The following is a 15,348-nucleotide window of genomic DNA, read 5'->3' as shown; positions in this document are numbered from 1 at the left end:
TACAGTCGTTTCTTTCTTTTTTTACCCAGTGTGTCTTACGCGCGTGCCACTGGGACACGTGTTGACTATCACCGAAGGCTTGGTTGTAGATCTGTTTTAGTATTTATTACTGCTTTGTTGCATCTCCTACGCCTTGGTCTTGTATGCGCTCAAACACGTGAAGAGTTCAACAATAGGTGACCGTGCAGCAGGTGCTTTCTATCTCCTACAGCCTGTTTGCTACAAGATACGAGAGAAGCAAAGTGTTAATCGGTTCTATTGTAAGTATTTTTGTGTGCCTGTGTTGGCACCTGCGATTATTGTGCGTGGAGTTACACGTAAGCTTCCTGGCGGTAATGCTAAATTAGTGGAGCAACAGATACAAGTACGCTTTTGAGCTTTTCCCACTCCGCCCTCCGTTTAATTTAGCCCGAGAAGCTAAGCGGTTTTGTGGCGTGTAACCCAAACACCAGCAAAACACATCAACAGGCTGCAGCAAACAGTAAAGAAGGAACTGCTCTACGATGTGCGTGATTACAAGACTTTTGAGTTGGATTCGCCCATTTAAGTTATAATGAGAATTTAAGGCCTTGGCCATTGGTCATGAATATTATGTGGCGTTCATTAAAGTCACCTGTTATTCAAGCACAGCTCCAGTCATGAGATCTACTAGGTATCGTAATCGTGGGCTGCTTTCACTCGATTGTCAAGCCGCTTTTCGTTACCATTCAGTGATTACCCCTGCAGTGCGGTTCTGTATAAACATTCTTCAGAATTGCATACGCTCTTAAATAAACGTCTGTGATCTGTATTATGCATGTCTCATTAACGCGGAGCTGTTTTAAAAGAAAAATATTACTAATGTGGTTGCGCAGGATACAAAAGAATGACTCAATAAACCGGGAATGTGTCACTTCTCTTTTCAAAGACACAGGTTAGATCCTGGAAGACAGTTGGGCTAGTTGATGTGTATTCGTTAGTGACTGCGACATTGAAACTAGCGTGGAAAGCCCTCACGAAAAAAGAGATAATCTATCTGTCGAAAAACTTGCGCGTCAATTTGGTTTAAATGTTTACTCTTTGTTATGACAACCTGCTTCGTGATAAAGAGAAGGGGGCGGGGGTACAGTCTCCTGAGCATGCGCCGAATACAAGTGTAAAAATCTGTTAAGTGTGCATTAAAACGTCAGTTGAAGTCTAGCGTGCTGTCCCGTCGGTTCCTTTTGTCGCTGTCCTTGTGCTTTCCAGTCTAGTTGCAGTGTCGCAGTCACTAACGAGGTGAGATCCTGTCCTTCTCATATACTTCGAGGCATAATTAGCGTCAGTTTCCTCAGTAACTATAACATATGTGCTATTCGAGTTGGTTGCATTTTATCCCACATTTTGTCTCCTTTTAACTGAACTAGAAATAGCCTTGTAGCAAATACTGTCATATTTGTTATTTTTGCGAAACACTTTTTGCTTTTCTTTAATTAAGCTCCTCAGCCACCTTGTGCTCTCTTCCGCCACTTGGTGAGGAAAACCAAGCTTATCGGGCTCTACTAAAAAGAGAAAATGCGTGCGAGTCATGCATAACATTCATTAAGGTTTCGGATGCAGAAAGAGATTAGTAGAAAACTAGAAACCTTTTTTTTTAATTTCAGCCAACCCTTCCCTCTTAATGCAAGTGGTTAATCTCCATACGTTTGCTTTGCTAAAACGCAAAATATTTCGACGGCACTGGATTACGCTGAAAGCACCTACTTGAACGCCTCGTGTAATGAAACCTATTTTAAACCATTCTGAAACACTGGAAGTCTGCAGCCACTACACATCAACAGCAAAGCCGCCAATACATAGGAACGTCCACAATCTTTTTTAAAACGCCCACGACGACAGAAATTCCAACTCGGAGTTCCAAAACCAGGCAAACTAAGAGATAGCTCACACGTGTGCTGGTCCGAAGTATAAAGTTGTCAGTAACGATTCATTCGCATGAAGTGAAAGGAACAGCCTTCCGTTCTGCTTAATGCACCCAATGCACGTGGCTTTGAGGGACGCCGCTCATATTGATTTTTTTAACACCGTAGCACTCGACTAACTTGATCGGTTTGTGAGCAGAATAATGAAAAAAGTCCAAAGCAGATGAGAAATCTGTCCAATGTTGGTAGCAGTTAATTAGCTGATATGCTTTAAAATGTTCTCCCACATAATTCACCCACTCTAAAGCTCGGCTTCAGAAAGCACTGGTACATTTTGTTCCAACTGGCCGCCAGCAATGGTGATTCACTTGTTATGGAACTTTGTTGATCTCCGGTTCAGGAAGACTTAGCATTAGCATCTCAATTGGAGCTAAATGGAAGGCATTCCTGAGCTGAAGTTTTGTTTAAAGCACCCCAGGTTTTTTAAAGGAAATTGAATGCAATCATTACTGCGCGGGTCACAATCCGGGTGCGGTTTCCGCACGCAAAAATCTTACTGTAGCGAAGGTTCATAGATGTTGCTGGTTAAGTTCACTCAACGCCTGGCTCACTCGAGTTTTTGCATTTATTGTGGCAAAATCAACCATAGCTCGGGTACAGTTCGTAGCCACACTCAAGGAAGAAAACTTTGAGGTACCACGGCAATGCTTTCAACTGCTTCCTCGCCCAAGTGAGCTTCACCGCGAAAGCGCATAATTCATCTCTCGTCGCGGCGGCTTGGTAGGGAACTCCTTGTGCTAATAGAGCTCATTAGTTTTTACAAATTATATTCGCCAAACATAAACGTGTAAAAGCACAATAATCTTTCGTTCAGGTTCAATAACATAACTGACTTTCTAGTAGAAGTAATTACGTTCAGCAAGCCTTGCCTTAAATTTGAGTGTGACTCTAGGCGCACGAACACCATGATCTAGATTAAGTTGCATGCTCGGTCATTTTTTTACTGTGCAAAGTGGGTTAAACCATGTTTCGAAGGAGATGAAGAAAGTGACGGAAAACCGAGAGAACGTGGCAAAGTTTTGTTTCTTTTATCTTCATAAATTATTTTCTGCCATGCAACAAACTTTTTAATTAGAAGAGAGAAGAGAACGAGGCGGAGAGCGGGACCGGAATAAAAGGAGTTTCAAAGTTGAAGGTTGGTTTAAGGTTTATTTTCCGCAACTAGGTGTTGCGAGGACAGCCAGGGAAAAAGCTGTATAGACAGCTTGAGAGGTCCTGGCTTCCTCTTACAGTGCAGCATTGACGGGGGCGGAATAGGACATCAAACAAAATGTAAGAAAAAAAACACGTATGTTCAGTACATAGAATGACACATGTACGTTCAGTACGCAGTACATTCTGCTTGTAAAGGAAAAAAGAACTACATTAGGTCAAAGAGCCTATAAAGGCAAACACAGGGAGGAGAAAATAAAGGACAGCAAAATTGACAGGTGCACTCAAAATGGTAATAGCAAGAAAAAAAGAACTACACAAACATTTGGGGCAATTCTTTCAGAGAAATATTGGAGACATCAAGATTATTGTGGCAGTACAACTGGTTCAGAAGTGTCGGTAAGGTATGCTGCAACATTTGTTTACCATAGTTTGTGCGGAATTTCTTAACATTCCAAAGCTCTGCTGCGCGGGTATCATACACAGTTCTGCTTTGCTCCAACCCATGCAAGTGTAAGTAAGGAGTCATCATTTTTCATTATGGCGAATTTATATTTATAGCACAGCCTATAGTTAAACATGGATTTCATTGGAATAACGTTGTGTCGGTGGAAAAGGCTCGCAGTGTGGAAGAAATACGGCACTTTACATGCAATGCATATAATAGGTTTTTGTAAGACTGTGAGTTTGTTAATATTTTCAGCTGTTGTTGTTGCCCCCACCATACATCCGTAGCTGGCTATGGAAGAGAACAAAGAGTGATAAAGTAACATGTTGACTGACGTAGGAAAATTAAAGCAATGGCGGCGCATGATACCAACTGTTCTGGAAAGTTTCTCAACGACGTAATTAATATGGTCATTCCACGACATATCTGCTGCAAAGTAAACGCCCAGAGTTTTCACAGACTGCACAAATTCTATTCTGGTATTGTTTAATTCAATTAGAGGAAGTTCAAAGTGTTTGTGACGTGAGTGAAACATGACGGCTGCAGTTTTACTAACGTTAATTCTTAAGTGATTGTCAGCAGTTCAAGTATTTATTTCTTTTAAGGTTTTATTAGCTCGATTGGCGAGATCAGCCGTTGAAGTACCCGAAAAAAACAGACTAGTGTCATCTGCGTAAATTATGTACTTAGCAGTGCTATCGATGCGAACAATATCATTGATATAAAGTACAAAAAGAAACGGACCCAAAATGCTCCCTTCCGGAACGCCAGAAGCTACCGCTTTCAACTGGTATGTTCACACCCTCATCACACCCTTTCAAAGGGTGTGATGAAGGGATCGCGGTGCACCTGCCAGCCATGATATGTTAATGCGAAAGCACTCATACGCTCACCAACACCAACCGAGAATCGCCCCGCCGCGGTGGCTCAGTGGTTACGGCGCTCGGCTGCTGACCCGAAAGACACGGGTGCGATCCCGTCCGCGGCGGCTGAATTTCGATGGAGGCGAAATTATAGAGGCCCGTGTGCTGTGCGATGTCAGTGCACGTTAAAGAACCCCAGGTGGTCAAAATTTCCGGAGCCCTTCACTACGGCGTCCCTCATAGCCTGAGTCGGTTTGGGACGTTAAACGCCAATGAACCAATAAACCAGCCAACCGAGAATCTTGTCACCGTACGTACGTACGTACGTACGTACGTACATGAGGCGCATGATCATACGTACGTACGTACGTACGTACGTGTGTATGAGTATGTGCCTTGCCTAGCAATCCGAATTACAACCCGAGCTTACCCGTGTTACACGGGTAATCTCGGGTAAATACAGAGGAGCTTCGCGCCAGCTGCGCTAGAGGTTGCTCGGGAAGAGCAACATGGGTCGTGGCTGTGATGGAAACAGCCACCTTCCAGTGCAGTGGCACATCTGTTAACCGCTGCTCCACTGTGCTAGTACTGGTACGAGGACTCGCCAACATCGGTGAATATTAAGTATATGGCCAGTTCTGTATATAAGGGAATTAACCTTTAATTCTCTTATATTTAATTAAGCTCCTTAAGGGAACTAAGGAGCTTAAAGGGCAACTCCGGCGATTTTTCGATGTGCATCGATTGAAATGAAATTTTAAGTCTGTATTCTTTATGATAGTCTGATGACTCATGTAAAATTTCGCACCTGAAACCGGCGTAGTATTTCCGCAAGCGAATTTTGAAGAAAAGCGCTCCTCGACGCGAGCTGACGCGAGCGGCACCCACTGACCAGCACTGACCGAGCAACTTCTACAGGCCACCCTGTTCTGTGACGTCACTGGCGGGGTGGCGTGTCAAGCTGGTTGGGCGCGCGCTGGCGCTGGCAGTGCAGGGAAAAACTGAAAATTGGTTTTGAGTTAAAGTAAATGACGCAGTAATGGACACCCGAACCGCGACGTAAGGGAGGAGTGAAAGAAGAAAGGAAGAAAGAGGTCCGTAGTGGAGCTCTCCGGAATTATTTCGACCACCTGTGCAGTTTCGCGCCATCTCAACGTGCCTGATGTGATGTGTACGCCAGAGTTATGGGTCACGGCAACTTCGGTTGTGCTGTGGGGTGCACACATTCTTGATCTGTGACAACGGCCGTGATCTAGCGTAGGCTTCCTAGCGATAAGAACCTTCGCGACAAGTTGGTGAGAGCTGTCCGCCGTGTAAACTGGTCTCCGAGGAAGCATTCCCGCTTGTGCTCGGAACATTTCGAGCCAGATTGCTATGAAGACAGCGTGTACTTCAAAGAGAGCTTTGGACTCGCTAAGGCTTCGTTCAACTGGCGCTTGAAGGCATATTCTGTGCCCACGTTATTCTAGTACAACCGTCTATCGCAGCGGCCAGCTGAACGAAGCACGGCCGTCAAGAAGAAGCGGTATGTTGGATTGTAGAACTGTAGCTGGCGTGAACTCACTTCAAAAAGCTCGCCGTCGAGATAAAGCTTCGCAGAGAGGACTGTTGGTGATGCATGCCCCTGTAAGGACGTTGTGCACCGCGGCAATGTTCCGGCAGCAGACTCTTTCATCAGGCTGGGTCGGCCGGCACTGGCCACACGAACAGCTGTCGGCGGGAGCATCTCATTAACTTTAGTTCTAACGACTCTGTCACAAATGCATGCATGAGAAATGACTCAAGTAATCACTTCTCCGAGTTCAGACCGTCTTCGTGCTGCAGGTGACGCGGCCTGTGGTGTGACTCGGCTGGCTCGCGCGGCGGTGGATCATACCTGAAAGGCGACTCGTCCCGTCCAAAATCGTCGAATGAGTCGTCTTCTAAAGACTCGCTGGTCTCGGAAAAGCTGTCCTCCGCGCTTTCAGTCATGTCGACAGCGCGGCTCAGGGTAGTTGCGATATCTTCGGGGACCTCACAGCGCGGCGAACCCGCTCGTGACGTCACAGTCAATACCGCACGAAGGCACCTCCCCGGTTTCGGTTTTGCGGTTTCGGTTTCGAGTTTTGTGTTTTTTGCTGTTTAAAAATTATTTTACGGTTGCTTTTAAAAACCTTGCATCGTACACATTACAGGAGGTTCTTAGGAACACAAAACAGCCATTAACTTAAAATGGCTGAAAAATCGCCGGAGTTGCCCTTTAAGTGCCCCCTCCAAGTGAAGAATGAACACCTGCTTTCCCACGTATACTTGGTTTAACTTCGCTAAACTCCTACCAATTTTTACCATTGCCGTCTTTTGTGATGTGATCTCCATACTGCTACTACGTAACATTGTGAGCGCTTCAAGCAGCCAAGCCGTGCCTAGTTTGCTCAATTCATTCGTGACAATAAGTCCCAGCATGCCGCAATTAATCACTCGTTAGTGTAGGGCGAGCATGCGCATAACTGAGGTCGTCGTGTTCCAACATTAGCTTTCTTGTTATCAGGCACACGATGACGGCTGACGACACGCCAGAGAGATCTCGCTTCTCGACGCGGTTGACTGCCGCATATTGATTACCAAATAGTTCGGGAGACAAACATACGTGTGCGGTAGAGAGCTTCACTCTGTTTCTGTATTACGCTGACTGTTAACCTGCGCTCTTACCCCATCCTCATTTAATTAATTATAGCAGGCCCCATCGCAGCTCAAAAACTTTTACAACAGTATATTCCTTGTGTATTTGATAGTTGTATTGTGTTACAATGACGGAACGAATCGAATAAATAAAGAAAAATGCATCATACCAGCCTCGATTCTCTTCATTTCGATGTCTTTGATGTGCCCCTCATAATAATTAATCCCGAGATGTGTTATTAATTAGCCCGCTCGCAGATACCCGGCGGAGAGACAGCGAACATGGGCTTGAAGCGCTGTGTGTCCGCACATGGGGAGCTGCGAAAGATGTCATGGCATGACTGGTTGGGTTGACGTGGATAAACTAGAACACAACTGAGCGGTAAAGCCGAACGAAATACTGATGGAAGCGAACAAAAAAGGAGAGAGGAGCTAAAAAAGAGGGAAAGAAAAGGGGGGGGGGGGCTGTCTGAAAGCAAAGATTTCCTAAGAAATGGTAGCAGGTGGTTAATTCACAGCTTAAGGTAAAGGTAGATAGGAGTAAACGTTAATAACTAAAGGAAAGGGGTAAAAGGGCAAAACAAGTAGAAAAGAGGAAAGGTAGGCAGGGCAGTAGGGTGAAAGAATCGATCAAGAGGCAATTGGCAGTCCCCAAAAACGGGATGTGCGTTTGTTTCTGTGTTGCTCTGGCCATGCGAAAAACCTTTTTAAAAGAATTACGTCAGCAGAACTACCCACGTAGAGGTGGTTCTGCCATGCCTCCTGAGTGCGTGCGGCTTAGGCGACATGTTCGCGGGTGGACTTGTGTGAAGGAGGGCGCATGTCCAGTGTTCCCTCCTTCCGTCTTGTTCATCCCACATTGTGCAACCCTCACTAAGAAAGAGCACTAGGACCACCGCGGGACCGCTCCCACATAAACACATAGCAAAAAAAAAGCTAAAATAGCACAAAATGCCCCAGGTGCGCGCATGCATGAGGTAGAGAACTGCAATGCCGAAATGTCTGAAACATTTATAATATAGAAAGAGCAGCAGTCAGTGTCATCAAAAAAGAAACTAGTAAACGAACTGCACTTCGATAGCAACTACTATAAAAGTCTGTTGACCTCGAGAACCTTCTATAGAGCCAATATACTGCCTATAGCATGCACTTCAAGAATTAAACTGATGAAAGATCAACTCATTTCATTTACTTTTTATTAAAAGTTGACAATAAACATAGTTGAAATGCACACAATCAATGGCTCTGGTACACACATCATCTGTCCGCACATCTATGCAGAAAAATCAAAGCTTTTTTCTACATGCCTAACGCTTAACGTTTCGAATAGTGCTGCTTTTGTCTGGGTAGTTTTGACGTACGTTACCTCTACAGTATAAGGAGGCTCCAGTTCGTGGGCTTGTGTAACCATAAAAAGCTTTCTGAACGGCATTCAGAAAGCAGTTCATGGTTTGTTCTGAGAGCATTTGAAGGTCAGTCCTTTCAAAAATGACAGTTCTTTAGTCTTCTCAACCTTGGACTTGAAAGCGTCTTTCTCCGATTGCGTCCAAGTATTCTTGTATGTCACATACCGCCACACTGCAAGAATAAAACAAGTAAAGACACTGAAAAACAAGGATACACTAGAGTTTTTTTTTATAGTTCTAATCTACGATCAATAAAGAGATACCTGCTCAAGAAACAAACATTAGGACAATAACATTGAGATCCCTTGTGCGTCGCTAAGTGTTCTTATGACAGCGCCTTCCGTAATCCTCGTCTCCTCGAGCTGCCTCAGTTTGTTCTTTGTCTGACATCTCAAAATTCCGCCTCATGAAGGTTACTAGCTATATGTGAGTGTTAAAAGCGGCATCTTGCTTCTGAAGTGCTTAGAAACGAACGCGCACGTACGAGTAAGTGCGGCCTTTGTCAAAAGTTCAAGAGTACAGGGGGTTTGCTTCTGAGACACGCCGTGCGGCTTGTAGGGCATCCGTACCATTCCACATCTCCTGAGCATAAGACGATCTCTTGTCCCGCCGCCTCTAACGGGCAGGACTTGCACGAATCCTACATGAACCCCACTAGATGACTTAGAAGGAAACTGCCTCGGCTCTAAAATGTTGACGAAGGGTGTAGTTACTTTGGTTGAATGCGTGGGTTCTTTTTGCAGCTGTTTTGCTTCTTTGTCTTGGCAGCCTTGCTTGCCGCATAACTTTGGAGCGTTAAGGCTTACTTGCTTTTTATCTTTACTCGTTATGTTTGGGTTATATCTTCATTTTCTCACTGCCAAATGCATTTTTCACTCAACATTGTAACGACTTCAGTACACTTTCTTTCAATAGACGACTGCATTCGGTATTGCATCCGGTCGGCAGCGACTAAAGCCATCATCGTTTGCGTATCAGTCATGTTGATACAAGAAGGCTTTGCAGTAGAGACATTGCCACAGAACCTTCCACAGAAAACTTTTTTCCCGACCCGAGGCTCACGCCCAGGACATGGAATAGGTTATGTCACTTCATTTGGTGTTTGTGGAAAAGCTGACAATAAGACCACATACCGTAGACACTGCAAGCAAGAGGAATAGTAGCAGTTCAGCTCTGAGCATACTTTCGACTTTTTTATACGTAACCCAATCATGGAAACAGTAAACGTAACTTTGACCACATGCGCTCAACATGGCGAGTCTTAAGCAAAATCTGACCTAGCCGTAACAGTTTCACCTTTCTTCGAGCAATGAAACTGTGAGCTTAACATGCGCCTTCAGGAGTGAGGAATTTTCAACATGTTTTGCGTTTGTATTCATGTGCACGCGCCGCACAAAACCACTGATGCGCACAACAATGTTCTTAGCGCGGTTGCACCTACAGCCTTCTATTCGCCGATTTCAACACACACTTTTCATACATCACAAGATATACTGAAGGCAGCAAAAACGCTCTTACAACTGCACGCAGGGCAATAAAACAAAAATGAGTGCATTTAGCAAAAGCTTGGCTATTTATGCTGAGAAAGGTCACAAGATGTGGTGTACGAAGAGTGCCAAAGTTTTGCCGTCGAACATCGCGGACAATATTGAAGCACTTTTTAAAATTTCTTCGGTGCTTGAGGATTGACATTGCTGGCTCTTAAAAAACATTTGAGACCTCTTCTGGCATGAAAAGAGTGTGAGAGGAGCTCTTTATTGAATTTAAAGAATTTTTCTGGTTTTAAAAGGCGCCTTCAAATGCCTGTTTGGCTGTAAGGGTAGAGCAGAAGTCCTAAATACATGCTTATACATATCAATATCTCCTTCACTACACGCTCCCTGAAGCAAAAGCTCATTTAATGGCAATGAAATAACTCATACACACCCGAACGAAAACAATATAGCGGAATGAGCGATTTCGCCCCGAACCCGCATGAAATATGTTATTTAGGTAGCCACTCTACAATTTGCTTCACTTCTAACCCTCTGACTGCAAATTTGTATTCGTTCTTCGAAAAGTTTACAAACTGAGAATGCCAGTGTGTTAAGATATGCGTCGATACCCAAGTAGACAATTTGCTTTCGGTTTATTGTGCTCCCAAGATGAAAATATCAATGCGTCGCTCAGTGCAAACGATGCGGCCAGCCAGCACACGCGAAGAACGCACTTCGTATTTCATTTGCATGTCCGGACACTTTGAGGTAGCGCCGCCGAGTGAAACAACCAGAAAAAAATTGTATCGTGCAACCCATAGTTTATAACAACGCTATAAAGCGATTGAAATACTCTATAATAGACTTGAATAATACCAAAACATCTTCCAGCAAAGATTTACGTCAGCCTTACCCGAGCCATCTGGATAACATTCGATCTGAATCAGGTACTTGCAGTTGTCAGTGTCCAGAAATATTGATCGGACTGTATCTGCAAGTAAAGAAACAGGGAGACTGATAGCTCGGGTGTTCCAAGCAACTCCAACTAACCTTAAAGATGACTTGTGCATTTTGGCACAATAAGGAGTGGTGAGTGTAATTCTCATTCGCTAATTGCACTTAGCAGAACCGTTTACACCGTAATTAACGAAACGATTAGCGAATATTAATACATTTCAATCTTCTAACTTGCCGTAACACATCAAATGCATAATTTCATGTGAAACGCTTATGGCTTTGTCATTGTGTTCACTTATTGTTTCCAACAGATCAACTAAATCGATAAGCACCCAACAAGTACCTCTACGTTCATTTAATACGTACTATGGCAAGTTGGTGTGTTGCTTACGATGCTATTTCCCGAGAAGCTTAATCAGAAAGAGCTAGGAATGGTTCCTGCCCCCGAGCATCGAAGTAAATAACCGATTACTACTAGGCGAGATTCCAAACATTGATAATAACGTGGTCTTACCGCCATTCTCATCGCACACCTCCAGATACTGCTTGCCTTTTACAGGAACATACGTGAAGCTGAAAAGCGATATTCACATGTTTAGAAATCAGGGAACAAGTTAAATTAAATAAAGAACCGCCATTGCACTGAGAACTTGCGATTGTTTCTGCCACACTTACCAAATTAGAAAAATATTGCTTTAGAAAGCCTTTGCGGTGCCCCCAATGCGGACAAAAAACTCGGAGAACCTTAATCCCATTTTTAAAGAATAAAATTCGATGGAATTTAGGTTACTTGTAATGGTGTCCAAGTGTCTAATACTGTGTATAATGCCCTGCCGCGGTGGCTGAGTTGTTACGGCACTCGGCTGCTCACCCGAACGTCGCGGGTTCGATCCCGGCCGCCGCGGCCGAATTTCGATACAGGCGAAATTCTAGAGGCCCATGTACTGTGCGATGTCACAGCACGTTAAAGAATTCCAGGTTGTCGAAGTTTCCGGCGTCCTTCACTACGGCGTCCCTCATAGCCTGAGTCGCTTTGGAACGTTCAATCCCAATAAACCAATAAACCAAACTGTGTCTAATACTATAGGCGCATAAGTCTCTAATCCTATTGATATTTTCCTGCCAAAATCCAGGTTGGGACCAGCTCAATTGTTCTTATATGGAATGCATGAGCCATCACCTTCTATAATGTTCGAGCACCTTCCAGTGAATTATCCTAAAGGAATATACTAGTTGAACCCACTAACCTGCCTTAATCATTCTCTAATCTTTACTAATAGACCCAAATTCATTTTATGATATGGGCCAACTTCAAAATTTCAGTGTTCTTTCGAAATGTTGGTGGTGGCCAATTTGCAAATTCTGCGGTTCTTCAGGTTTTCAAATTAGGCGGTGCCCTACGATTGGCTCATTGGTGGTTACGTGACGCTGATGACACCACGATCGTGGTGTCATCGTGTCGATACTCTGAATCGCTTTCATATACGGCGGGGAGTCCTCATACTACTACTGGCGCAGCAGTACAGCGGCTAAGCGCTGCACCATCTCCCGGCCACCACCGCCTAGAAAGGTGGCTGTTTCATACACAGCCACCGGTGGGGCATGTGAGGCTCAGGTTGCTCTTCCCGAGCTTCCTTAAGGCTCATGCGCAGCTTGACATTTTAGCGGTAGGCAATTGCATTCAGTTTGGCAACGGTGGGCAGATTGCTTACAATCCGGTGAGCAGGTAGCCACCTGCCACTGTGGGCAGGTTGCGATGACATCACAAGGCCACATGACCTCTCTCAACCAATTAAGGAACTTTTTAGACGAGAAGCCGAAAATTCTTCATGTTCGCATGTTCCTCGCGAGTAGGAAAATAAGTAGGGAAAAGTCACTTTCGCGCTTATCCGTGCGATAGAAAATGTTAGCGTTAAAAGAAGCAGAGCCTGAATACAGACCACTACACGCTTTGTACAACTGATTAGTATTTCATAGCTCGAAGTATTCCTTTTCTTTTTCATTATTTATCATAACCATCCCTCAATGCTTCTTTTACTTCAAAATATTCAGCTAACACGAATTTCTGCTCTTAGGTTATAACAGTTTATTTCTACGTCCACCGATCTTAAAGCAGGACGTTGTGATGACAGTTTGCACAGCCTCGGCTGAAAATTTGCTGTATTCTTATTTTATTCTCAATTTTGTTTGCGCCCTGCATCATATTTCCTTACGTTTGCGTCTTCGCCTTTCCATTAGACCACAAAAGCTTTATTGGCTAGAACTCGCCATTAGATGCCTGATGGCGGTGCTTACGGTTTCATGGCGCATCCAGCGGTAGCATTGACTTCGTAGGCCGTGTAGTAGCCCTTTGACGATTTGTCAATGCTGTCGCGTTGGCAAAAGGGGCGCTTCTTTGGTGGAAGCCATACCGAGTACGCATTCGCGTTTAATCCACAGTTGAGCATCTGCACAGGCATCCATCATCAGCTAGTGAAAAGACAAGCCTCGCAGGACATAGATTAAAGGCATGATCCTGCCTGGAAATGATGTTCACATATTAAAGAAATAGCTTGTGGAATATTGTTTCGTGCGTCAATGCTTTTGCACGCACTCACAGTAATATGATAAACTGCTGGCAATTCGTTCCTGAGGACAAAGGATCGCCATCGTCTGCCCAAGAAATAATTTATTTTTGCATCTGTCGTTAAAGCTCTCCCTTTGTGTTCTTCTATCAATCATCCTGACTTGGAATCTTCTCTTCAATCATATTTTTATATGCCTGTCCACATCCATCCTTTCCACGCTTTACGGTTCAGGTACTGCCAATTCGACAAAATTATTTCGTTTAATCGTTGATACGCGAGTGGTATACATTACCCCGTAAAGAGGTTAGACTGGTCACAACTGAGAAAACATGAAAATGGGCTTGAAAAAGTGCAACATCAGATGGCCCCACTTCAGCGCTGCTAGATGATGTTCTGCCTAATAGTAAGACAGGGAAACACACTTCGCAATGTCTAGTCAGGGGCACAGGTGATTGCAGATGGTGTGTTACAGCGGCAAGAGCATTTTGCCCAGGAAAGAAAAACATCAAATACGAGGCAGCAGATGCTCAGGGAGAATGACGAAGTCGAAATTCTCCACACATTGGGCTACCGCAGTTGATTCCGGAAAAAGCTAATAGAGCTTGACACGATAAACCATTTTGCTTCTCTTGACTGAATCTCACTGAAGGTGACAAAAATTAAATGTTTTCGGCTTGTATTAGTTAAAGGAGCACTTCATAATCTAAGCCATTTAAGTCCGGTAAATTACAGCTGAGATCACAAGACCTAGTCGTATATGCACGTCAGAAAGTGCGAAAGAAATAGCGCGGATATGGACAATCGATGTAATAATCTAATAAGCTCAGATTATTAATTGTTACCTTGTTGAGGTCGAAAGTCGTTAGCGGGGTGGCGCTGCAAGCTTTGTCGTAGGTGTCAGAGCCATCCACAAAAAATAGATGGGCAGCTAATGTTATAAAAAGCACAGCGCTGGTACAAGACATTCTGGTCAAGGTTTCCGCCTGAAAATGCGCAATTTGAAATGTGCCGAAGGTGTGGAGACGTATGCATTAGTTTCTGCAAGCGCCGTACGAGCTGCTTCCTTTATGTAGCATGGATGGAGGTTGGGGAGGTTGGGGGGGGGGGGGGGGGGTTCATGGCTCTGCTGTTGTGCACGTGCCAGTGTTCGCCACGAGGAAGAGTGAGAAAGGAGAATCAAGGTCGCTATGTTTATCTCGTACAAGGAAAAGCAACCACAGTAAACCTGCTCCTAGGCTTGACTTGATCTTAATTTAACCAAGCAGACCTCGGCTTTTGTCCCTACGCCAGAGTCAGAAGTCTCAAGGACATCTATGTAGAGCAAGGATGCAAATGAACAAGCCCAGCCTCTTTCTCTATGAAGCTGCAAGTATGCGATCGGGCATACGGCTTTCCTTCGCCGCATTGACAACCTTGGAACAAAAAAGGTCACCGTATTCCTAACGGGCGCTTAAACGCGTGCAGGTGGAAAGTAGAAAACGTGAAAGTCCCAGCTGGCCTCGTTTCTTAGCACAGCCTTCGACTAGACCTTAAAGCGAGGTGCAGTTGCTGGCTGCACTTGGTAAAGGCAATAATAAAACGATCCCAGTGCTGCTGTTCGCTGCGCTCGCGCTTTGGGCACCCGCGATCAAATTCGACAGACTGCCGCGTCTAGTTACCACCTCTGTCTGGCGAGTCAAGCAGGGCGTAAGTCACCACAAAATGTATTCTGTGTTTGGCAAACAGTTCGACATGAAAGGAGCGAAGAAAATGGCAAAAGAAGGAAGGCAACACTAGTGAACTTTTTTGATTACCAGCTGTTCATCCGAAGCAGCAAGTCATTTATTCACACATGCCAGAAACCAATCTTGGATGCTACTCATAGAGCCGCCGCGGTGTCTCA

The 15,348-nt window shown here is 44.5% G+C and overlaps 1 protein-coding gene across 1 annotated transcript; it reads right to left on the bottom strand.

The window, feature by feature from the left end:
* Positions 1-8,505: 8,505 nt before the first annotated feature.
* Positions 8,506-14,431, bottom strand: LOC149341549 (uncharacterized). Its single transcript, XM_089546681.1, has 5 exons — positions 14,309-14,431; positions 13,195-13,346; positions 11,414-11,472; positions 10,856-10,933; positions 8,506-8,639 (listed from the first exon to the last, which is right to left on the bottom strand). The coding sequence occupies exons 1-5, from the start codon at positions 14,429-14,431 to the stop codon at positions 8,506-8,508; spliced, it is 546 nt and encodes a 181-aa protein (XP_089402807.1).
* Between the last annotated feature and the right edge of the window lie 917 nt (positions 14,432-15,348).

Source organism: Amblyomma mixtum, chromosome 5 (genome assembly GCF_055824585.1).
Source record: "Amblyomma mixtum isolate Tamu chromosome 5, ASM5582458v1, whole genome shotgun sequence".
Classification (NCBI taxonomy): domain Eukaryota; kingdom Metazoa; phylum Arthropoda; class Arachnida; order Ixodida; family Ixodidae; genus Amblyomma; species Amblyomma mixtum.
Note: the sequence above shows the minus strand (reverse complement) of the source record. Positions and strands in the feature narration are given on the sequence as shown.